At 37.7% G+C, this 26,352-nt stretch overlaps 3 protein-coding genes across 3 annotated transcripts in view; 2 read left to right on the top strand and 1 right to left on the bottom strand.

Moving 5' to 3' along the window:
* Window positions 1–6,213, top strand: part of Sfl (N-deacetylase and N-sulfotransferase sfl) — a 94,051-nt gene extending 87,838 nt beyond the window's left edge. Inside the window, exons 7-13 of the mRNA XM_070656021.1 lie at window positions 2–290; window positions 659–787; window positions 2,104–2,286; window positions 2,362–2,582; window positions 2,660–2,938; window positions 3,055–3,352; window positions 3,425–6,213. Of these exons, the coding sequence (XP_070512122.1) occupies window positions 2–290; window positions 659–787; window positions 2,104–2,286; window positions 2,362–2,582; window positions 2,660–2,938; window positions 3,055–3,352; window positions 3,425–3,535 (1,510 nt within the window). The 3' untranslated portion in view covers window positions 3,536–6,213. The remainder of the gene's footprint in view (window position 1; window positions 291–658; window positions 788–2,103; window positions 2,287–2,361; window positions 2,583–2,659; window positions 2,939–3,054; window positions 3,353–3,424) is intronic.
* Window positions 6,213–9,071, bottom strand: LOC139102269 (signal sequence receptor beta). Its single transcript, XM_070656056.1, has 3 exons — window positions 7,996–9,071; window positions 7,142–7,934; window positions 6,213–7,049 (listed from the first exon to the last, which is right to left on the bottom strand). Exons 1-3 carry the CDS (start codon window positions 8,704–8,706, stop codon window positions 6,625–6,627), a joined length of 1,929 nt encoding a protein of 642 aa, XP_070512157.1. The 5' UTR covers window positions 8,707–9,071; the 3' UTR covers window positions 6,213–6,624.
* A 60-nt stretch (window positions 9,072–9,131) lies between these two features.
* Mcu (mitochondrial calcium uniporter) overlaps window positions 9,132–26,352 on the top strand; it is a 48,924-nt gene continuing 31,703 nt past the window's right edge. The window contains exons 1-2 of the mRNA XM_070656103.1: window positions 9,132–9,384; window positions 25,916–26,099. Of these exons, the coding sequence (XP_070512204.1) occupies window positions 9,295–9,384; window positions 25,916–26,099 (274 nt within the window). The 5' untranslated portion in view covers window positions 9,132–9,294. The remainder of the gene's footprint in view (window positions 9,385–25,915; window positions 26,100–26,352) is intronic.

A 26,352-nucleotide genomic window follows, 5' to 3' on the forward strand; every position in this document is an offset into this window, starting at 1 on the left:
GATTTACGTGGTTTTCCCACATGTGGAATCACCAACAGCCGCATCTTTACGAGAATGTAACTCATCTACAATTCGACATGGTGCTGAACAAGCAGTTCGCCAAGGACCACGGTATACCAACCGTAAGCGGATACAGCGTAAGTCCGCATCACTCCGGCGTTTACCCGGTCCACGAAAGCCTGTACGAGGCGTGGAAGAGAGTGTGGAACATCAAGGTCACGAGCACCGAGGAATATCCGCACCTAAGGCCGGCTCGTCTGAGACGAGGCTTCATTCACCGTAACATTATGGTAAAAGTCACGCGAAAAGGATTACATTATTGATTATATTAAAAAAAAAAAAGATTAACTTTATAAACGTTTATTGATAATAATTTATAGTGTACTTATTAGCGAACATTAGCGTGCGTAATTTTTTAAGCGTAAAAATCTCAATGTTGAACGCGAACGAAATTCTACGCGTGCATTAAGCGCGTAATCGATCGGTCACGAAATTTCGTTGATAATTAATTTCACATTTGTTTATTGATGGATATGGACGTGTGCGTGAAACGTTTCCACTTATTTTGCCGGATGCAATATGCATTATAAATTGATGATATCACATTCCCAAATGTAAAACCGTACCTCTTTTTTTTTTTTTTTTTGCGTACCTCAAGGTTCTACCGAGGCAGACATGTGGCCTTTTTACTCACACGATTTTTATCGAGAGGTACCCGGGTGGAAGGGAAAAGCTGGACGAGTCGATACAGGGCGGCGAACTTTTCCAAACGATCGTATATAATCCGGTAAGTAAATCTGTTACGAAATCAATCTTTGCCGAGCTTGTTTGATCTCCTGTGGTATAGGCATTTATTTTTAACAACCGTTTATCTATAGCAAATTGACTTTTGTCATTAATCATTTTCAGCCTGACGTGTTAATCTTTATTGCACTAGAAGAAACTTTGCGCACCGCTTAATACGCGCGCACAGTTTTTCATAAGATCTCAATTCGCGCGCGTCATTATATTTGGGGTCATTAATTATAATCATTTCTTTATGATAATTACAATTTATTGATCTACGACCAACAGCCTATTGTTAGTTTACTTACATTTGTAGCTTTCGATTAGGTTAGGGTAAGTTATTTTCCGACTGTTCGTCCATCCGTCCTTCCTTCCTTCCTTCCTTCCTTCCTTCCGGGGCAGTTTCTGGATTATCCTGAGTGTCTTGCAGCACTTTAAATCACTCGACACTATATTACACTGCTCTGCTTTTTTTTATAATCACTATCACTCGAGAGACGAACGATCGAAAGAATAACGCGGGGATTATCGCGACGATTTTTTACGATTTAAATTAAGAAGCGCGACGAACGATTCGTTGGATAACTTTGCACTCTCGATGTTCGTAGCGTTGCTTACTTCCACTGAGTCTTCCCTCGATTTATTCTCGATCGCGACACAAGAAGCTGGTTGCGATGTAAAGCGAGGTCACTCTTGATCCTTCGGTCAATTCTCGTCGGTAGAATGAACGACGTCGAGAGTTCGCTTCAAGCGACGAATGAGACGAGCCGCGATGTAAAATGTTCTTCGCGCATTTTATCTGTCTCGTGTTTCGCAAAAATCACTTGCTCGAAACGGCATGAGAATCTCGGCCGCGACGAAGAAGACGGGCAAGGTGTGGATCTCCTCACACTCTGACACTGACAGTTGCCGGAACCTGTCGAAGAAAATTTTAATGGAAGCCAGAAGTCGGAAATGCCCGAGTAATACGCGGAGTAACACACGTCGGACGCTCTGTGCGCGCTGCGCTCGGAGACATAACCCTTTCTTGCCGAAGTACTTTTTTCGACGCATAAAACGATGCGGTGATTAGAATAACAGAGGAGTGCAGAAAACGATCGTTCGTTACAGAGTCGACGACTGGTTGTCGCGGGTGAGACGCGGTGAGAAGAGAGGAAATTGCAAAGATTGTTTTTGTCTGAACAGTTAATTCAAGCGTCACATCAATTTTTTTATTTAACATGTTAGATGTATTTTTAATTTTTTTTATTTCAACAATAGAGCCAATAAGTTTTTTTTTTTTTTTAATTTTAATATAATACATGCATTTTTTTTCAGATAAATATTTTTATGACACATATGTCGAATTATGGAAATGATCGACTGGCATTGTACACTTTCGAGTCAGTTATAAAATTTATTCAATGTTGGACGAATTTAAGGCTGTCCAGCGCACCACCGCTTGTACTTGGAGAACGTTACTTTCAATTATATCCTGAGGAGGCCGATCCAGTGTGGGGAGTGAGTAGCTTTGATATTTGATAATGTTGACTGTGTTTCTATACTATTATTAATTTTATTTTCTTCTTTTTTCAGAATCCGTGTGATGATCAGAGGCATCAGAAGATTTGGTCCCGAAATAAAACTTGCGATCAACTACCGCGATTTTTGGTAATTGGGCCGCAGAAAACTGGTACCACAGCTTTGTACACGTTTCTCTCTATTCATCCAGCAATAAGTAGTAATTTACCGAGCCCCGACACCTTTGAGGAAATACAATTTTTTAACGGAAAGAATTATTACAAAGGTCTCGATTGGTAAGTAATCAATTGAAAATATTAGAGATCTGATGTTCTGGCATAGAGCAAAAATATATGATACATTACTTTTTCAGGTATATGAGCTTCTTTCCAGCATCAAAAAATGAGAGTTCTCGATATCTCTTTGAAAAGTCTGCCACTTATTTCGATGGAGAATTAGTACCGCGAAGGGCTCATGCGCTTTTGCCAAGAGCTAAACTAATCACCATTTTGCTCTCTCCAGCAAGACGTGCTTATTCATGGTATCAACATACCCGAGTGCACGGAGATCCGATAGCGAACAATTATTCCTTCCATGCGGTTATTACAGCGAGTGATTCTGCTCCAAAACCCCTGCGAGATCTTAGAAATAGGTACTGAATTAAATATAAATAATTACCCAAGACATATTTGTTTAATAATATATGAACCACATAACGACGCATAATTTTGACATAAATTTTATTCACAATAATGCGTTCGATTTTAGGTGTCTAAATCCCGGAAAGTATGCCCAACATTTAGAAAGGTGGTTATCGTTCTATCCACCGCAACAATTACACATCATCGATGGCGAACAGTTACGACAAAATCCCGTGGAAACATTGCATGAATTGCAACGATTTCTAAAAATTACGCCCGCCTTTAATTATTCTTCTCACTTGAGGTATGATCCGAAAAAGGGTTTCTTCTGTCAAGTGACTAACGAGGATCGTACTAAATGTCTTGGTAAAAGTAAAGGTCGCCAATACCCACCGATGGAAGATAGATCATATAAATTATTACAGGTAAAATTCTCATAAACCTTTTGAGTATGTAAGGTAAACGTATCTGTTTGCAAACGTTTATATCTTTTGCAGAGATATTATTTGTCCCACAACACAGCTTTAGTGAAATTATTAAAACGGCTTGGGTCCAGAACGATCCCGCAATGGCTGAAGGAAGACCTCACCGACACTGTGATGACCTAGCAAACGCCAATTACATGAAACTTTAATATTTCTCGGTTGCTCGCTTCCGCTGTTAGCGAGATACACCGCTTGTTAATGGAAGATTTGTAAAATAATTGTACATTTGAAACTCCACTGGATTTCACATCTTTGTAGAAGAAGGACCATGCTGGCCTATCTTAATGAACTGGCCTAATGTAATTGAAAACTCTGCAAAAACTAGTCATATAAGCAACTTTATGAAGTCCGAGTTGTAATTGTCGATCATTGTTAAGCAAATAATACTAGTTTTACGTTATTATTTTCTTAATTTTTTTATTATACTATTATTATATCTTACCATCGTTACCGCGTTATAGAAATCAGGGATAATTTACTAACCAGTGCCATTATCCAACAATAAACAATTAGGCATCATTTTATTTATATATATTTATTAAAAAAAAATTTAATACATATGAAATATAAACTTGAAAATTATACAAAAAAAAAATGAAATAAAGACGGACCTGTTTTTATAAATTTTATGGTGTAAGAATACGTAACAGATTTCGTATATCAAAAAAGGTGTCCATGATAGTAGAAATTTATAAAGTAATATCTAATACTGAGCATAAATAAATTTTTGCTATTAATGCGATACACGTGTTGTAACAAATGATATTGAAGAGATACTCTCTTTGGCGAAATCCAATATCTTAAAAAGTTAAAATGCAATTTTCTTAATAACAGACTGTCCAAATCATATTGTTTTGAGAAATGTATATTCTTCATGTGTCGGAGGATCGTCGATGAATTGTACCTCAGATTTTTTTTTTTTTAGTCAGACAGTTTATCGATCGTTCTTCTCGCACCAATCATCAGATCGTCCATGCGAGTGTGAGATTTTAGGATTTTGAGAGTTTTCTTCTTGAATCCACCACTTTCGGAGATACAGTGTATATTAATTCTCATTACATATTTAAGAGATTAATGACGACAAGAAATCTATGTATATTTTGACAATACTATTCTTGGTATCCGTGGTGGAAAAACCAATAAAAGATATATGATGATCGCGTCCGTTTGTACATTAATGTAACGTATTATTTTAATGTTAATATAGATGTATCATAAAAAAAAAATAATAGAGTGAAAATTCGAAACAAACAATTTATGTGTATCTGAGATGAATTTGAAAGTTTATCGCATGCGTTGACGAACGTATCACTTGCAATAATTAACAGTATCAAAACTGATATTTATGCAATTATTACATTAATAAAAACAATTATTTGGCAAATTACCCGTTGACAAGTTATACGAAGTTATGCATATGTGAAAATATTTAAGATTTGTCACGATTATCATATATTATATACATTGATACGTCATGCATTTAATAAATGTTATTAAAAAAAAATTTTTTTTAATAGAAATAGAACTCTTTCAGCGAGTTCAAGTAATTATATGACAATTTTTCGAAATAATTTCTCGGCATATCTTTTATTTTCGATATACACGATATCTACACTGTGTGTTAAACTGCGTGTTTTAAAATAGCATTGTTGCAGTATCTATTTTACTGCTCATTAAAAGAATATACATTTAATCGACCTAAGATTTTGTTAATTGTGGGAATAACGATGGGATCTGATTATTATATATGTATATTTTTTTATATTTATTTGTCCTTTATACATGTATATATGTATGTAATACATATATATATATGTATTATCTCCAGTAATACGAACTATATGTACAAATATTTTTAATAATACTGATTGTATCTGTGACCATATCTATTTGTACATTATAACAAATTCGTGAGATTTTAAGAATCTCATGGCAGTTATCTGCATATAATATCTGCTTGCCACTTCCTATATAGAAAAGTGTATTAATATCATATGTCTGATCTATTAGGAAAGATTTCAGAACGAACAATGTATGATCAGAAGATAAGTTTTTTTTTCTTTGCATTTTTTGTCACTGTATCAGTTACCTCGCATTACGAATGTCTCTGATGATACCATTGCATTAGATCATGTTGTATTTAAAGTCTTTTGTTATGTTTGTATGATTTGTTTTCATTTTTATACTGCCGTTAAAACTATGCCATGTAACGTTTAATAAATCGTGTACAAAGTTTATTGTTAATATCATAATGATAATTGCTAATAAGAATTACAATATCACAACTGATTGATCTGTTTCGTCGAATTGTGCCATTTTATCAATGTTGTACATATGATTACGGTTATAATAATGTATCAATTATGAAATCAAATTTTTAAAATCAATATCTATAATTTCGTTCAGTATATGGCGGTAGCAACAAATGTCCGGATTGCTACTACCTGACAATAACCTGACGGCAAAAATAAGTAAGAAATCTCGCGAAATTTATTAGAATCACGTATGTAAACAAAATTAGCATTATCTCATCACTGGTTCTCTGTATATTTTTGGGGCTTTTCCGTTTTATATTTTTCTATGTATCTTTTCTAACTGTATCTTTCTTCATAGTGGGATAAAAATTATCAGAAATAATGAAATTAATAATTTTGTTAATAACGAAATAGAAGCAGTAATTAGATATGTAAATTTTTATCGACTTTCATATTTAATCAATGTCAATGATGATGTACTGCTAATTTCTACCAAATTTCGCAGGTTTGTTCGTTTATGTATAAACGCACAGAAATGGCGAGCATTTTGTAAATATTCTATTACAATAGACTGCCCAAGAAAAGAAAATGCCATCGTTGTACGAATAAAAGAAAACCGCGCGTAGGATGTGTGTATGACACTTCAATTATTTAACTTATGACTATTCTAATGTAAAATACTGTAATAATTGTACGAATAGTCTGTAAGTTCTAATAAAAGAAGCACCAAAAGTCCTACATTGGATCGTTTTGTAATAACATATTGAAGTGATACTATGCAATATACATTTTTTTCTAGTACACAAACTCTGAAATATTTTTCTTCGTTTTAGTTTTATATATTTTATTTGCAATTGTTTTATAAAAACAGTATTACACAATTCTCTTTGTTCTTTTCAGATGCATTATTTAACAGATACTTGTGTTCTGAATGTACGAGTCATTATTTTTTATGTCTTATGAATTCACATTGAAATCTGGCGTTTTTACAAAAACACTGTTATCTCTTACCGAATCAATTGATGAAGAAGTCAAACGTTTCGGTTCCAACACAACTTTTAAATCTTCTTTGATAAACTCATGATGTAAATTTGTTAATTTTATCGTTCTTCGAAGTTGATAATTTGATTCGACTATGTCCCCGCGATCTCGAGATACGTTTAAGTTTCTTGCCAGAATTAAATTTCTGTCTTCAAAGTTGCAGTCATCGATACTTAATTGAACGCTACTTTTTTTGGTTTCATGTTCTTTTAAACTTTCTTCGTCTATTTCTTCGATAGGATCTAGAGCGTATATTATTTTCTTTCCACGAAATCTTTTCCTTCTAATTTCGAGATCTTTGTCAGCTGATTCGCCAGTGTTACCTTGATCCTCCGATAATTCTAAGCAATAAGAAGTGATAAAAAATTAATATACAGATATAAGATAGCGAAGAAAAATATGAAGTATCTCACACTTTCTACATTTTACCGACCTGACATTTGAACCTTCGTAACACCATCTTCGATGATAATATTTGTATCCGGTTTATGAGCAACGATAAGATTTTCCTTTTCAAAATTATCTATTTTTTCTTCATATTTACCAAATTCAGAATCGATACTTGAATGGCGTCTCGTGTTCGAAGTTGAACCCGGCTGCAGATAAAAGCTACCAGTGTTAGAAGAAGTAAGTCTTCGCAAAAGTGACTTTGGCGGATCTCTTTCAGCAGCAACAACGGATCGAGCTCGGTTCAAGCATTCCGATCTATTGCGAAGTACATCGTAGCACTCCAACATACCGAACATTATTAACATTGCTGCTCCAACTAAGGCCATTAATGCAGCCAGGCAAATTAATTGCCAGGAGAAGCTTAACATCGTTCTGTCTTTGTTAATACATGTGGAGTAGAACGGGGCCAGGATGCTGCCGACAATCGCACAAATCAGGTGTACGCTTATGGCATTGCAATAGTCCTGCAAGGCGCTGTGAAAAATACATGTGGAGGCAAAATAGAATACGATGCCACCCAGACAACCTAGACCGATAGCTACTTGCGGCGAGTAATCGTTCGCTGCGGCTGACACAGTTACTACGCCGGCGATCGTTCCCTGAACGAATCTCGTTATCGTCCAATGATTGAAGGTCGAGCGTTCGAGGATGAAGTGTAGAGCCACGGTTGTCAATGTACTCGAAGCCGCGGCCAGTAAATTGTTAATATACGCGCGTGACAGGTCCTCTGTAAATATTCGGTAGTTCTCGTGGCCGTGCACGCTTGCATACATATCCTACAAATGTAATAAATTAAGTAACCTAAAAGATGCGTTCACTTGAAAGACATTTACATACTTGAAGTCCGGCGAAGATCAAGAGTGAACCTACGAAGACGGTACCGGGGGAGAGATTTGCGTCATTTAAGTCCTTCGGTCTGAGAATTCTTCTGCCAAGGACGAGGCATCCGATCAGGCCGGAGAGTCCTCCAGCGACGTGAATCACTCCTGTACCACCTTGGTCTATAAAATTCACTGACCTTCCATCTAGTTTGCTCTCAGTCATCCATCCTATCCAGGCCCAGTGAATGAGCAACGGTTGGATCAAACCTGACAAGAGGGCTCCCACCATAAGATATCCCAGCGGGTGCACCCTGCCAGCGACAGCTGCGGTGCAAATCGCCGATGCGATCGCTGTTGCTTGCCACCCGACGATCGCCTCGTTTTTATCGATCGCCGGATCGCCGATCCAACGGCTCGTGCCGATCAGACCGGCGACGTCACCGTTGAAAGCGATAAGGAAGCCTGTTAGAAAGTACATGACGGTGACGCAGCACAGGTCGAGCACATTTTGAACAAGTATCAGGTTGGCGTTGCTGGCCAACGACGGTAGTCCGTTGCCGAGCTGAACGAGGACGAAGCCGACGCGCAGCAGGATCGTCAAGACAATTCGAACCAACGAATGACGGTGATGATGAACGCCAGAAGTGGCGGTGTAATTGCCAAACGTGCGATGCTGAACGGCGTAATCGTCGGAGCTCTCGGTGTTAAAGTAGTCAGCAATCGACATTCTCTTCTTTTCTACAGCTGGAGATCACTTTCGTGCGTTGTCACGTCACCATATTACCATACGGCGTAGCCGAAGTGCGCTTCAAAATTCGGTACATTTCAGAGGTTCTGTCTTAGGAATTCATACAACTGATAAGGTCCCGGATGAAACGTGCAGCGCGACAGTCTACTGTTATATCGAATCGATTCGTGTAACAATAAAAGAAATTTATTTTAAATTCTCGTGAAAGAAGCCCGGGTCACCGATTCGAAACGTGCCGCGAACCAGCGATGGCAGCGGAGGGGTCGCTGGACCAATCAGCAACGGGCGTGGGGTGGAGACGCGCATGCACGTCGCCGGTCGGCGCAGGCAGGCGCAAGGTCGGCGGAGTCTCGGGTTCGCGCGCGCAATGTCGCCCGTCCGTCGCGCACAGCAGTTGTTCGCAGCCGGTTGTCGGTTCGCCGCGCGTCGCGGTAGAGGAGACTGAGCGTTGTCCGCGGCGTCGACTCGAGAAGTGCGGTAAAGGGCGCACGGTGCGGCCCTCGTGTGTGTGTGTGTGTGTGTGGAGAAACGTGCGCCCGGCCCAGCAGCGGCGACGAGGACGACGGAATGGCAGCGCTATCGTGCCGGGTGATATTCGTTGCGAGGTGGTGCGATATGAGCCGCGTGTTGTCCGCCACGACGAGGAGGTGCCGAAAGGTAAGTGGACGCATGTTATGTTGGGACACACGAACCACACCTGCGCGGCCCTGCGCGCCTTCCCCCTGCGCCCTGCGCGATTCCCTAATACCTGCTGGAGATAGTTATTCTCATTTTTCGAAGTACCGTGCAGCGCGCGAGTGAGAAGCACACGATGGAGGCCGGGGTTTATTTTAAATGCACGCGTGCGAAAAGGGAGCCGAGATTGCTCGAGCTTGTCCAGCCCCCCATGGTTTTGCTCGCGTTAGCTGCGATAACGCGCCGCGAGCTCCGCAGATTCCCGATATCCTTCTCGCTCCCCCCCCCTCTCCCCCCGAAGCGTACACTGGTCACTCGCGTGCGCGACCGCGCGGTCTTTGTCGCACGCGCGCTTCCCGGACGCACGCGATGCCTCCGGCGTGGCACCGTGTCTTCGTTTCGATGCATGACTGTAATACGCTAGTGAAGTTAATAAAACCGGTATTTTACACGGGGAAACGAGGTCTCGTAGTGTGAGAAATGTAGTCACGTTCGGACCCAACTATCATTTAGACTATCTCAACATTTTTTGTACTGACTAATATTATTGACTTATTTATAACAATTATATTTGAAATTGAGTCAATCATATTTATTTCGTATTTTATAGAACGCTCGAGATAGTATGCCATTTGAAAGTTAATCTCGGTTTAAATTGCGGTTTATCTAGTTCCAAGGAACAGAACGAGATTAAAAATAATTCAAACTAATAGAACTGCGCGGCGGTAGAACGCTTCGAAAAAATCTCCTATTTTTTAAACTGCGTTTTTTTTTTTTTTTAGTTTTTTTTTCTTTAAATTTTTTGATTTTAAATTATTAGTATAGGTTGGATGTATTAAATATGTATTGTATTAATTATATCTATTAAATTAAATTTGATTAATTGAATTATAATAAGTTACATGATATCGGACAATATGTACGTGTCACGAGCTGTGCTAATTGCTAATAACGCTGTTAAATATTAATTATTAATAATCTCTCGTAATCAAAAACGAATCTCTAAAGCTCTGTAAAAATGAGCATTAGTTATTTCATTACCTGTAGTTATCGTTCGTGTGCCATCATATGGAATACTTTGATAATTACAAAATGATAACGAGAGTAAATATCCTTTCCGGGAATTTAACGCGAATTATACTCGTGATATTACCAGAAAAAATTAAGCTTTTTTTTTTTTAATTTTAAACCTTGTCGTTGTACAGTTAAAAAATAGTTCTTGTTTAAGACAGTTGAATAATTATTATTTAGAATTAATTACAAATTGCCAAGCGTATCTTTATAGGATTTCTAATAGAAATTCTTTAATTTCTGACTGAAAAACGTTGAAATTGCAAATATTTTGTCACCATTAATGCAAGAATTAACGCTGACTTGAAACTGCATACATGAATATATTTCCGATATAAATATTAAACAATTAAATCTTTTTTACGCGTTTCTAATTCGAGGAAGGACAAATCTCGAATATTTTCCTAGCCAGCATAAAAGATACACAAATAAAACGTACTAATAAATGCTATCGTGTTTTCTAGTTAAATTCGTTTATCGTTTTTCATTGCCACGCAACGTGCGGTGAGATAAGTGGCCGTGCATGTATCCCGATGCGTACATGCGTTTGCGCCCGTCTTCTTTACGTATATCACATCTGCAGTACGCCGGCATTAATTACCATAACGTTTAATAATCACAAGCATAGAGCGCAATAAAATATTTTGCGACTCTCATAATTTTAATCCGCTTTTTATTATTTCAATTTTTATTTACACGCCGTATTTTAATTATTTTGATTAGCATCTGTGTAGGTACTCGTGTTTAAATTTATATACGATTATAGTTATCATAAAGTATACGCATTTACGAAGCACTAGCAATCGGGATAACGGTGAAAGGAAAAAAGAAAAAGAAAAAGAATATTATCAGTTTATATTTATTAATTCTGTAAATTAGAATTTTACGCCCGACATTACATTGCAGTCCAACTTGTGATATTCAACATCCGTACAATGTTATTATATTTAGCGCGCGATCGATTTTTAACATTCTTCCCGGCTTAAAATAAGCCGCCTTCGCAATCTTCTATCGAGCAAAATACAAAAAGCGCGATGTTTCAAATAAATTATCGACTTTATAGCAATACGGGGAAGGTAATAAATAAAAGTTCAAATTCGACAAATTATCACGTGGAGTTGAAGGGTCAGAGTTATCAGACATCGCATTGCATAATTGTTTCCTCGCCGAATTATGTAATCCGTTGATTTTTTTTTCGGCGTTCGATCGTGTAATACGAGAATTCAATTCAATTCAATATCTGACTCGGCGTTTATCGCGCATTCACGGGAGGTCCAATTACTAGAATGCTCGCGACGAACAATATGCCCTTGTTCTCGGCGCAGGAAATTTCGGTAATCGAACCGGTTCCCGATGATATTCCCGGGCACGCCGAGCTGGTAGCATCTTCGGTACAGAGGTAGTCCGTGCTCCCAGCCGTAGTAAGCGATCCCGAGTTCATCTCCGGCGTTGCGTCGCCACGGGGACAATTTCGAAAAATACCAACACCACCTATGCTCGTAAATCAAACAGCGTCGCGCTTTACCGCCGGCCATTACTTCATCCGACTAATAGTAATGCCTCGTTCCTTGTTTCTGACGTGCGCGCAGATTAAAGTGCAGGGATAAAACTCGCCGAGGCAGCCCCGGCTAAACCGGACGAGAAAAATATATGGGTCAAACATATTGTGCTTCTCTGAACTGTCGTACCGTGGACGTGGGGCAGCTTTGCTCGTCGAGTGTCGTGTACATCAGTACTTTTCGACAGGCCCGTTTAGCAATTTAGAAACGACGTAGCCGACGATAGAAAAATATGCAAAGCAGAATTAATAGATAAAATGGAAAATAATAGAGTAAAAAGTTTTACATACGTAAAGCGGAAGTTAATTAAAGCAGCCTGGAAAATGAAAATGCGCGAAATCCTTAAATACAGGCCAGCGGAAAAAAAAATGCTTTTGCTCGCGTTTCCCGACTCGGGCTTGTCTGTGCCAGCGATCTGGCCAGAATCCAAGAACTTTGCGAACGATGTGCTATAATTTTGAGGAGTTTCAGGATCGCATAGAGCAAAAGTGCTTCGCGAGCCGAGACATAAAGGAAATTCGCGAATGTTTATATGCGTCAATAAAGCGCCTTTCTCATGTTTCCCAGCTAAATGTCAAAGGAGATAAATCTATTGGCGCTCTACACGGTATTTATAAATATTCAAGCGCTTCTTCGGTCGTCATACCGAAAATATACCGCATTCCTCGAGACCTGTTTTCACCTCGAGAGCATTACAAATTGTCGATAGTCCGATTTTGCTGAATCGAAGTCTACGAATCTATGAAATTGTCGAGAGGCTGAGCTTCCAGAGGAGCCTCGGTTTTTATTCGGCGTTTCTTAAATCACCGCCAAAAATGTAACAGGTTCTTACGTCATCGCTCGATTCTAAATCGTTCGAGTCGATGGTTGTGATATAAGTTTTTTTTTTTTTTTTTCTTTTAAACTAAACTAGTTGTATTGATCCAGAAATTATTTTTTCTTTTACATATTAGAAAAAAAAACAAACTCTGAACTAATGCAGCTATAGTTTATCTTAAAAAAATTTATGATTGGTATTAAAACATCATTAAATTCGTATCGAATTTTGACGAGAGTTTTATGTAAGTATACGTCAGCGCGTTGATTTTCTTCGCCGTTAATGTTACATTAGTATAGTGATATGTAAGATGAAAGTCTGCGAGGATGATTTGTAACTTCGGTGAATCATCAGTTGCGATATCGCGCGTTACGTCACGCGATTGCATTTTTCTTAAGAGACTCGTGTAGTTAATATTCCATTGAGCCGTCGCCGATTCTCGTTAACCTTTTTACGCGTCACCTAGTACAATGACAATGCATAATTGCCGCTTCTTCAAGAGAATTTGCGAGAGGTCCGCTCATCTTTCCACACGTCTCGCACACGTGAATGAAACAGCGAACGAGATCCGTTAATTAATAGACCACGAACAACGCGCGCGACCTGATTACTTCGAAGCCGGGTCAATTTGTTCTTCAATTTTAGAAAAAAGAAAAAAAAATCTATTTCCCAATTCGAGAGAAAAGCTTCGTTCGTAAATTGCGACTCGATGAAACTCGATCGTCGACGTTTTGTTAAGGGCAACGTTGAAATTAACAATCTCGGCAAGTGCAAGGCGACTTTGATCAATCGATCTTCCGGTTATTCTCGTCGATGGTGATGTGTGTCTCCTCGACAAGACAGATAATCCGCATAATTTTGTTGACTCACTTAGGTGACAGACCTACTCGGAGGCGTGACGAAGCGCCGATGTCGTTGACGCCTTCGTCCACGTAAGTGAATATCGATACAACGGTACTTATCTTCATTCCATTTCCCAGCTTCGTTTTCTCTCGATTACCTGCCGTTGAACACAATTTTTTGTACACGACATGCGAGGCACTTAAATTCAGAAAGCTCGCGCCGTAATTATTGTTCAAGTTCCATTTCGTATCCTGTTTAGACTTTAATAATCTTTTCGCGTGTTTCGTTTGATCGTTTCCCGGAATAAGTACGGTGAACAATAGCGCAATCCGTTTACCTGCGAAATCGCGGATGAAACTGCTAACTAACTAGGTAATTCAGTAATTTAATTATTTAAATGCGAACAGACGAGCTGAATAAGAACAACAACGTTGCGTTTAGATCGGAATGCGCGAGGTAGACATCGCACATGATTTCAAACTTTTCAGCTGCAAATCACTTTACGAATGAAATTCAGACGACATTTTGATAATTCGATTGCGCGATCAACGAAATGTTCTGAATAATTAACAGTGAGCGACGCATTATATTCTCTCAATGAATAAACTCGCAGCAGTTAATTGTAGTGGTAAAATGGTTTTCCACGTTGCTGACCTATTTAGTCTGCCAATCATTCCGTTGTCGGTTTAAAGTTGAAACCAAATTCACAATATACAGTTGCACACGAGTCGCCGATCTATCATCGTACGCTGAAATCCCAAAATCGTTTTTCGTAATACGACAAATCGGAAAAACTGCTCTGCCTCTCAGCAATATTAGAACACGCCGCGCGACAATTATTGAAAACGTTACTCTACTTTTTTTTTTTTTTTTTTCCGGATTATACAATATTCGCAAATATCGAACAAAATCTAATTCAGTCAGTAAAGACTAGATCTGCAAAGATGGAATAAATATGAAAGCAAAGATTAATTAATTTCCGATTGAAAATAAAAAAAAAAAATAATTTTCTAGACGGGGGTAGATTAACTAGTCGAATCTGTTTTTTTTTAAACTTTGCGGAAACTTTTCCCGTACCGTTATCAAATGATTCGGCAGAAACTCGTACGACCGCTCGGACACCGCGGAGACCAAGTTTTTTTTACCATGACACCTTTGAGCACTCGGAGTTGAATATTTAAAAGTTAGATTGGCCGCGGAAGAAGTTATTTACGGTTGAATCTGGAATTACATTTCTCGCAAGTTTTCAACATTTTTTAAAGCCGTTAGCAATTTTTTTTGTCGGACTGTCAATTTAATTATGTGTTTTTATGATACACGTATAAGCTAGATTTTATCTTAGATACATTATGTTTCTCCCTGGAATAGCAATAACGATTTTATGAAGATAGAGTGCCGTAAAACTTACGTAGGGGAGTTATCAGGTCTGTTGAGAGATTATACGGTTATCTGGGACCAGAAACATCCGATCTTAAAATTTTAATATGGCATATTCTTTACACGTGATATATATTTCATTACGTTACAATTTAAATATAAAAAAATATATCTATATATAAAATACAGTATTTGCAGATTAATTACTAATTAATTTCTAAGGTTTCTGAATAATAATCAAAGCAGCGTTTATCACCCTATAACATTTTCCACTCGACTTTTACTGTTACGACTCATGACTTATGACTTATGAATGTATCGTGGGCTCCATTAGTGGGGATAAATTTCACAAATACACAGCTCCATTGCAGCGAAGTCTATTTTCCGATAATACAGCCTGTCACTTTCCCGCGCTGTTTTTGTTAAAGTTTCGCGGTGGAACGCGCACGTAATAGCCGGTACTTTGTTAGTCTTCGCGTCGTATATTTAAGCCACTCCGCATTGTCGCGTGTCTCTCGCATTTTACACTTTTCACAAGCTCTATTCAGGCAGTACTTTATCCCGTGGGTTTCTTCCACAAACATAGAGTACGCTCGAAATAAGCACGCTATTATTGGACTGACCGTACATCGGACAAATGTCGTTTATCAGAAGAAACTTCGGCAAAGACCGAATAGCGAGATTGTTATTTTCGTGGTGTTTTATATCGACACGTGGTTTTCAGCAAGGAGACCGAATCCTTGTAATGTTTATAACGTCACCCCATTGCGAACGCGAAAGTATACGCACCGTCCTTGGTAACATTTGTCCAGACAATTTGCCAAATAGGTCAATGTGTCTCTCAATATTTTACTCGTGACTGCGTTAATATTGTACTAGGGGAAAGAAAAAAAGATTTCTACTGAAGTCCTTGTATTATGTATCGGGCAAAACTAAATTTTGCGATATAAAATACCGAACACCCTTTGATTTTTTAAATATTTTCCTTATTTAACGCCGAAGTCTTCGAAAATCACTTGTGCCAAATAAACAGTATAAAAATTGCAGAAAACGGCGAATCGAATTGAACGGTAAGCGAGATAAAAATTGCGTATTATTTCAGTCGAAGTATGGATGAAAATTAATGAGAGATCTGACGTGTCATAGAAGTGAAGTGAATGCGTGATGTGTTTTAAAGAATATTAAAGTACAAGATGAACTAATAGGTCTCACTTGTCACCCGTCATCATGTCATTTGGCCGCTGTTGCGTGGCTCACTAATCCAGTTTTAATTGCGACCCATCTTGTTTACCCAGCTTTATGCCTCGACATCAGCGAACAATGTCTCGTTTAACGAGCAGAGCTTATTAGCAAACACCACTTGCGTAACTTTCTAAAATTTTCGGACAGACGAATAAGGCCTTAAGGTATTAAATCTCAGTACTCGGTACATTAAAATCGAAAAATATAATTATACTGAATCTGATTAAATGCAATTAACGTGAATGTGCAATCCGACGAACTAAAACACTTGACCTGCATTTTTAACTTCGATTTTACATAATTTTTTTATTTATTTTATTATTATTAATTTTTTTTTTATTAATGTAATTTATTTATTCGATCTTTCATCTCTTACGTATCTAATTGTGTTAATGGCCATTACTTCCCACTAAGTCGAATTGAACAACGGGGAGTGAGAGAGCATTAAGTAAGTGCCAGATGGGGTCAGAAAAGCCTTCCTCCATCTTGTCAATAAATATTGAAAGTTAGGGAGCGCTTGTGGAGAAAGAGACGTGCACTCTGGCATTTACATCGCGAAGATAAATTCTCAAAAAGGTTTCCGATATTCTAGTAAAGTGGCCCGTTAAAGCAGTCGTTCGGCATGCTTAATTTAGTTATATTCAGACATCGACGCTCAATTTTCTCGGGTAGTTTCTTATTTGCCTCGATTGCAAACAGATCGACTTGTTTAATTGAAGTAGACGGTAATTAAGATTGCTTAAACAATCTATGCCGCGTTAGAAGACTGTTAATCTCCGTCGTTCTCGCGTTTACCTAAACATAATACCGTTCGCATCTATACAAAGAGAGGAGAGCGTAACGTTACAAATTATATGATAAAATCCCACCATAGATGAAACTTTGTCGATTTTCGATACTAACAAAGTTCGTGCCGCTACGATGTTCAGCTACAGTTTCCAGTTTCGTTAAATTATACGAAATAGCAGTCGTATTAATAATGAATTAGCCTAAGCAGAGGCCGTGAAAATAAAACTGTCGGGCGCAGGCATTGTGAGATCGTCATTGTAACGATTATGAGTTTCGCAATGCTGTTTATTGAGTATGCAAGTCGCTAATAGCCGCAGAGAATGAACGGGAAGTCGTAGACGTGCTCGAAGCGAAAAGTGCCGGGTGGTAATTGTTAGGTAAAAGTTGCCAGTGTCGCTGTTTACAGATTAGTACGGCTGTCATGGAAGACTGTTATCAAAGGTGCTCCGGACTGCGGAGGCTGCGGCAGGCGGGCGCCATGAGCATCGATCTGCTCCACTGCACTCTCTCTCTTTCTCTCTCTCTCTCTCTCTCTCCCTCGCTTGTTCGTTCGCTCTCGCTACGTCTCCCGGCTGACTCTGCGGCAGAACGATCCTTGTTAGCTTTACTCCTGTAACCGAACACGCGCCGTTTTCCTCGTGCGTTGGAAGAAACAACGAGCGATGCCAATATATTAGTTCCCACAGCTCGAACGACACGCGCAATTGGCTGCACAAACGTTTTAGTGGCTCTCGATCGTCGCGATCGATCGGCATTATATCACTTGGCGTGGGCTTACGCGAGTAAAATCTCATTTACGATGGAGAATTGTGCGAGATAACCCGGCGCAAACTCTCAGACGCAACAAACACGAACGAAAGCAGCCGCAGTAATTTCCGAGATTGACGTTGCGCGCCGTGAGACTCATTCCCCGTTACGTAATTGAAATTTTAAGTCTACCGTGGATAGTCGGAGGTCGCGCATCGCGTAGTACAAGACCTCGGGATTTGTCCGCGACGACGGCTTTATTCTCCGGGAGAATGTGCGACGTGGCACGCAGTAATTAAATTAATATTCAACCGCAGAGAGAAGCGTTCGAGTTTCTCGTTTGACAACGATAGTTAACGCAATTAGAAGAATATTGCCGAAGCTTTGTCAATTCCGAACAACTCGCTTTAAAACGACGGACGTGAACCATTACGCCCGGATACACAGTTTTATCTGTTTGATTTTTGGTAACGAACTTGTTTCGCCTGACGATCGATAACGTCAGAAATTGTTTATTTTATGTATTGCATTAAATAAATGAACGAGAATGACAGGGAAATTAAGCGCGGGTAAAGGCTTTGTGGTTAAAATTGTCTCTTTATAAAGATATTTTTCAAGCTAGATACCAGTAATCGGATAAAGGTAATTATTTTAGAATTATTACTGTAGTTTGCTACGGCAATAACCGTTAACGCACAATGTGGTCGTTTTTTTTTCTTTTTTTTTAAGTAAACAAAGTGCATTTAGCATGTGTTAATTTATTCACCGTTAACCTACATGATATATGCATACAATGCTTTATGAGACAATTTTAAATTTTAAAGTTTGTTTACGAGAAATAAAATATTATGAAAATAATATTAAAAGGCATTTATTTAGTTAATAATTTTTTACAAATTTAAATTTAATTATCTAAAAGTTACGCAGAAGTTTTGGTAATTAACATTAAACTGCGATTACATATAACTACGATGAAGTTTACGAACTTGAAAGAGGCTTCATAACAATGTTATTTGAAATTTAACATTTCAAGCATTCTACACCCTGATAAGAATACTATTTTCACAGCTTATGGCATTCCGATGATTATATAGATTGAACTTGTCTTAATTAAGGGGTTATTATCAGTTTTACACAGTTCTATTAACGCAATGGCAATTAATTCGACTTGATATCTTTGCGCGTTAAATTGAAAATAATTGGAACATAAAAAAATTGCAGCTGCACGTTTAAAAAAAAAGAAAAAGAAAGAAAGAAAGAAAAATAAATCGTGACAAATATGAAATATCATAAAAATACTTTCGATTGTTCGAAGTGAGCATTACGCTCAAACAGTTTCAATGAGCGTTTTCCTCAATAATATTTTGCATCGAGAAGATAAATCGCTCGATCTACTTATAACGAATAATGAATGGAAGACAAACGATAGTCACAGTGGAATGAAGCTGATAATTCTGCAATACTAAAAGCCATTATGCGAGATAGCAACAATACCGGTGGGATTCTGAGGTGACCTAATTTGCAGCCGACCAAGAGTGACAATTATTAACAAATACTGGACATTCGCGTTTCTATCGATCTTCATTGACGTAAGTCTCATTGGCGTAATGGGCGCATGATTAATTTTTCGGTTAGAGATTTTAATTCTTCGTCACTGTGCAACGTTGTAATTATTTGTCCGAGCGCAACATCAAAAAATTGCTCACGAAGAAAGCGATTAAATTAAATTAAATTACGTTAGTATATGTATTCGTTTTCCGTTAATTTGGTATATTATAAATTTATACACAAGAACAATCGTACTTAGCTCTTGTAATTAAATTACAACATTAATTTGAATGTAGAAATACTGAAATATCTGCGCTCTGATAAACGTTCAAACAATATTGATTTAAAATACGAACGAGGTATTTGAATTAAATGATCGTCGATTGCTACAAGTTGTGATTTTTGTGAAATACATAAATTTGTAGCCAAATAGCAGATGCAAATCTGTATTATACATGCGTTTTGCATTTACATATGTATATTTTTTTTATAGTATTCTTTTCTCGTTGCAAACAATTTAAATAAAAATTTAAAAAAAGAATTTTAACTTGACAATACGAGATTACCCACCGGAATCAAATATGTTAAATATTGTTAGCTCTGATACTGTTTTTTTATCGAAAATATTTAATTTTTTTATTACCACTTAATGTAACATGACAGATATTTTAGGAATTTGCATAAAAATTCGGGATTAAAAAATATTGATAAATAAAAAAAAATTGGATATACAAAAGACAAGTAAATGGATATGGAGATAAATTGTCAGTTCTTCTCTTGTACAGGATTCGCTCATTATTCACCATGTATGCTCGTTGTGGAACCACTGAGGGATCGTAAATTCAAACCTCGCGTATCGCGGATTAAGAGCTCTCACGGTGAAATAAATCCTCTTCCGATTACTAACGCTTCGTCATATTATTCTCCGTGTTAATATTCGCATTTATCTTGAGAGGGACGCATAACCAAATTATTTTCGCAACTACTATAGGCTTACTAATCTCGGCACTATCGACGTACAATTCCGCAAAGCTTTTAAAACGTTATCTAACATTTTTATATCCAGATAAATTTAATTGTGGGAAAGGCGTTTCTCAATCCCGTTAATCTTATTCCGCGAGACGTTTCACTTGCTATAAAGACCACGGATCTTAAAGTTGAATCCTTCAGAAGCAGAAATCAAGTCCGTTCTTTCGCATTTTGTATTGCCGCGAGTATTCTTTATTCTTTACTGTCCCATTACCCGAGTAGAATTTATCTAGCAAATTTGACTTTGCAGTTAGTGGTTTATTTAGTGACTATCTTCATAAAATAAAGTTGTCATTTAAAAAAAAAAAAAAAAACAAAATCTGTCTAGTATCGGTCGTCTAGACTAGACGGTTTAGTCACTGTCCAGCGCGGACCATGTATTTAAATAGATATCTAAACGTTTTTTACCGCGTACTTGTTTACTGTTGTGCGCTGACCATACGCAATTCTTGCTCGACTGCCGAATTCACCGGGCAAATCGGTTCTTGCTGTCCGCTGCCCGCGCGTCCTCCACCTTGCGAACTTGGAACGCGAAGATTGTCGCCCAGATGTAAACACACGCACGTACTCACACTACCGTGGCGGTCGGTGGGCCCGGCGAACTCGACAGTCGAGCGTTGCATAAGATCAGCATACAACAGTAGACTAGTACGCGGCGAGAAACGTTTAGATATTTAGCTTTTCTAGCTCGTTATTAGCTAGTAATAATTATTTCGTATCTGGTGCGTTTTGAGTGAGAATCAATTTTCACTTGGGTACATCTCTCATAACTTTTAAGTTTTTCTCTAGAAAATTGTGAAATGGCGTGTTATCTACATTTCGTCGCCGCGATTCTATACATTAAACTCTTTCGGAGATGGTGACAAACGATCGCGGCAGGGAAACGCGTAAAAAGCGATATTTCATCAAAATTTCAAATATTGTTTGCCCATTCTGAATGTCCACGAATATTTCTGTCCATCGATTTTAAATTATTTATTTTTGAACAAGCACAAGGTTATTCGAACACCTATAACATATCGGTTGACATTAATCGGAAAAGAGTTACGCAGTTTAATATATATTTTTTTTCGACTTATTTAACAAAATATTTAGTTTGTTTACTATGAAATATATTTTTAATTAACTGAATAAATACATAAATTTTATTCGAACTTGCGATTTTGATACGTACCTAATATTGTCATGGAAAAGAAAAAAAAAAAATACAGCTGAAGTACAGCTGAATATACGTAGCATTAAAGCATATTTTTTTTATTGCATCATACGGCACGTGCATGCCCTAAAAAAAAGAAGAGAGAATTCAATTTGACAATCAGAATTGCGATAAAAAAGTACTATTTTTTTCTACCTGCTAACTTTTAATATAATAGAATCGTGCGAGCAGCGATTTCATTTAATATTGTTTGTACCATTTGACAAACCTTTTAACGACTAGGGCGGTTTAACAACGTCAGTTTTAACCCAGTGATTTTGTCGATATCTCTTTAAGACTTCGAAAGCAACGTACGAGGAAAGTTAGCTTGTCGTTAAATTTTCCCTCGGTTTTTCGTCGGAAAACATTTCCAAAATTACATAAACCGTGGAAGTTTCGTCTGGCTGAAGAAAATTACGTTTGAGCATCGATACAGATGGAAAATAAAAACATTCATGACTGTCACATCGGCACGTGTAATTGATGTAATGGGACAGAGAGAGAGAGACGGCATGGGACGGTCTTTTGTATCGCGAAATTCGAAATTTGCGAAACGCGAGAGTAACAGCATCACCGTTTTTTTTTTTTTTTTTTTTCTTTTCGCCTGACGTTTCGTGGCGCATATCGAGGGCTGGAATTTAATTGTCGTGGCATAAGCATAGCGTGCGCGCGATCCTATGATGTGTGCCCTCGCAAACACCGACAAGCGGAAAGGCCGCAAAGTACGGATTAATACGAGGGGACTGGGTTTGAAGCTCGTGCACTTGGCTTTACCATTACCACATCACGCCATCGATCCTGCTCAGCGTCCGGCACCGCTCGACGTACTACATACAGCGTAGGAAAATGTTTTTAGCCCGTGTAATGGTGGTCGGGGACAATGTTGATCGAAAGGGCTCATATCGGTTTTGCCCATGAAAACAATAAAATATCGCGCTTATTTTCGCTCATCCGAAGGCCATTTGATTTCTGCAAAATATCATAGGTTTAATCATTTTTTTATTTCATCGTATCTCCATTACCTAATCATTATTATAAAAGTTTGATACTTCTCGTCTCTCTTTTATTTCCCGTAAAGAGTTTACACGCAAATTTTACATTGTCGTAGAATAGATTATTGTTTTTAATGAGAAAGATGAGCGATAATGTTTTTCGTAATTAGGTAATTTTTCTACGTCATTGTGTAGCAAGAAAATATTTCTCTCAGATTTTATATTATACTGCTACGTCTCCTTATTTCTTCTTTTTATAAGACGCAATTTGTGTCATACACGGGTACGAGAAAAACGCATTATCTTTGTAAATACGCCTTATCTTTTTTTTTCCTACAACAGTTACAAACATGTTACGCTGCCGGTTATTTCGCTTCGAGTAGTTTAAAAAAAAAAAAAAAAAAAAAAAAAATACTTTACATCCTTTAACACCGTTCGATGAAAAACGGTGTCCCGGTTTGAAACAAAGTTACAATGATAACGTGTAATTCAAGAGCCAATGGAAGATTAAGCTGCGGATGCACGTAGTCTCAATACGTTAATTAAAAATTGCGAAACGCCGCGAATTTTATTTCAACTTCGTTATGTGTATAACTTTGTTACTGGATACATCGGTACAATATACCCCCTGATGAAAACTCGAAAGTTCGCTCGTGCGGATTCAAATTAACATCCTTGTATAAATAGATCCTCGATCTATGACCGTTAATAATGCATGAGACAAGAAAAAGTTGCGGCGGTGAATATGAATCGCGCTAATATTGAGCTCCGTCGTAATTTCCGCATATATATCTCAGAATTGAGCGGCAGGGAAACCGCATATGCGCGAAAATCAGCGTTTCACATGAGGCCTATTAAGAAACCAGCCGCCGGGTTAACCGAGCACCGAAGTTACAATTTCTTTTTCTTTTTTTTTTTTTACTATGGTGATTGCGTAATTTATTTTACTCCGCACAGTCTTCGAAATGCAGAAGATAATATGCGATTTGTTAATATACATCAACGAATTTATGCGAAATTATATTCGTCAAATTATTTTCTAATTAATTTTTTCATCAGGATAAAAGATTTTATCCTAGTTGACAATTTTAAATTGTACGGGGTAAGTTGGGCGTAGACATACATATACGCATGTTGAGCGCTCGTAAACTACAGACGCTATAATTATAGGAGTGCCGCTTAAGTTAAGAATACGGACAGTCACCTGACAAGTTATATTTCAGGAAAACCGTAGGCACACCCAAATTTATTTTTCGAAGTTAGATGCTCTGCACGGTCTCCGGAAATTGAAAGAAAGTAAGCACGTAGATAACGTTTGATTTTCTGAACAATTCAGGTTTTTATTTCCGCTTCGTAAAATGGACATTAAATGTGTCCATAAATCAAGAAATGTGATACCTTAAGAGATTGCGCGTTTTTGGATAAACAGTCTGGTCGATCTCCCATTTCTAGTTTCTATTAAGTCTCTATTTATTCTCGATTATATAAACTCTCTCTCTCTCTCTCTTTTTTTTTTTTTTTTTTTTTTGTAAAACAATTATATCTATTCTTTTTTCTCTTTCTTTGTTTCTAGAAACTATTGGAAAAATACGTCAGCTTATTAGATAATAATAGTGTGTCTGCCAATGTGATTTACACTAACTTTAATAGCCGTACACCAGGACTTATCGATCGAATTTTTAATTCGCGCTATAGACATCCACGCATATCTTATTTAAGGGCGTTCTATTTACAAATTCATGCCGTTCGATTTGTACATAAGTAATGTTCGCAATTGAGATGTACGTCGGACCCCACGCAGTGATGAATACCGTCGATATAGCAAAGCACACCGGACGTATCTGAATTTCTCACGCAGCTGCGAGCTTGTTGGAAATTTTAAAGTCAGTCTTATTACAAAGTGCATAATTCCCTGTGGGTACCGCAGTGAAATCGATGGTAATGCTACACTTTAAACTCGCGCCGTGTCGAGGTAAACGCATCGTCGAAGTAAGAGGAGATACAAGAAGGAACTAGGGCATCAGGGCAAATACTTGGGGCAAGAAATGAACGTAAAAAGGGTTAAACGTTTCGGGCAAGTGAAAAAAAGACGGGGAGAGAAAGATACCAGCGCGATTTCCGAAACCGCGCGCTTATTTATTGGACGCTTTCGATCACGTTTAAGAAGAAGCTTAGCTACTTTCAACTCAACGCACGTGGGGTTGTACATCTCCACTTTGCGATTCGTACGAATCCCAGAAGCGACGTTGTTCGTACGCGAAGCGTATGTTTGATTTATTTATTTATATATTAATGTTGCGACGCATCTGTCGTCGAAAAAATTAGAGTTTTTATTTTTTTTATTTTAATTATTTAACACTTCTGTTATTTTGCAAAGTTGTTATGATTTATCAAAGTTCTTCTTAATACCGCGAAACTTAACAGATTTAATGATAAACTTCAGAGGCAGTTTTTCCAAGTTCCGCAATAAAGTGAAGAAGAACGACGCGCGCTGATTTGCATTTCGAAATGCATTATTACATTTTATTTCTCTCTCTTTCGGTCTATCTATCTCTGTCTTTCTCGATTGACCCTTTCTACATCCGCCTTTATCTAAAAATAACAATGCTCTTTGAAAAATCGATGCAGCGCCATTGAAATAATGATATACTTCCCCGAGAACTCAAATTCACTTTGTTTTATCCGATTTGCTTAATTCGTCGGCGAAAAGATTCTATTCCACGCGTTGCTTATTAATTGATAAAATTCATTCGTTGTTGTTTTTTTTTAATTTTTCGATTATCTTGACAATTAGGTCGAATATAAAATATTGTTCGAAATAATTTTTTCGATAAATACATTAAAATAAAATTTTTCAGATTGCATAAATTCTTTAATATTTAATACTAATAAATGTCTTTAATACTACGAGTTCTATATACACTCGCTAGTTTTGCGAATACTTTATGGTGATGTTAAATGTAAAATAATTTAATATTATAGTACGTGCGTTTGTTCCACCGAAGTTAATGAACGTTTTAAGCGGATTAGAACAACCACGGACGTTGTTAATGAAGGGCATTGAATTTATCTATAAATTATTTTAGTTTATTGAATAATCGATTGGCGAGTCGTAAAGATCGAAGCTGTGCACTGCTGATGAACTTCGGTGATTGCACGCTTAATTGAAAATCCGCGTTCGATCTGCACATATTTAACGACTTTGTTGAACTCTGTTAATACGTCAATCAATTTTCTTTACTCATACGTCTGTTTACGTCCGCGAGGTCTGCCGTGTAAGTAACAACGGAAATTACTGTTTTAGGAAACATGGTGCAGACGATGGTGGCATATTTCTCAGAGGAGCGTTTACCTGTCGGCTAGTCCCTACTCGCCGAAGCTGAATCCCTTTCTGATGAAGCAACTGAAAGAGCCTAAAGCTACGGAAAAAGAGATGAAGAAAACCGCGAGGGTGACGTCAGCAGAAAAAGTGGAGACCGAGAACAGTGGTGAGTTTTTACTTATTCTACCCGTTAAAATCGAACGAATATACCGCGCAACAGCGATAACCGCTAAAATCATTTTTCTTGGCACCGTTTCACGGCAAGGTTTCTATTTTAATATATAAATAACTTGGAATAAATCCAAAGGATTTTTTAAAGAATTTTTTTTTTACTTTTTCATTGAAATTTTTCTTAATTGAAATATTTCTTTCAATCACTTGACTGTACATTGTTAAATCTTTACTGTTAAATAACGATT

The sequence above is a fragment of the Cardiocondyla obscurior genome, linkage group LG01 (assembly GCF_019399895.1).
Source record: "Cardiocondyla obscurior isolate alpha-2009 linkage group LG01, Cobs3.1, whole genome shotgun sequence".
Classification (NCBI taxonomy): domain Eukaryota; kingdom Metazoa; phylum Arthropoda; class Insecta; order Hymenoptera; family Formicidae; genus Cardiocondyla; species Cardiocondyla obscurior.

Bases quoted from the DNA above. Each gene is read 5' to 3' on its own strand.
- LOC139102269 (XM_070656056.1), bottom strand. From the start codon at position 8,706: ATGTCGATTGCTGACTACTTTAACACCGAGAGCTCCGACGATTACGCC. The intron at 7,935-7,995 runs GTATGTAAATGT...TTACATTTGTAG, and splicing joins TGATCTTCGCCGGACTTCAA to GATATGTATGCAAGCGTGCA. The intron at 7,050-7,141 runs GTCGGTAAAATG...CTTATTGCTTAG, and splicing joins TACGAAGGTTCAAATGTCAG to AATTATCGGAGGATCAAGGT.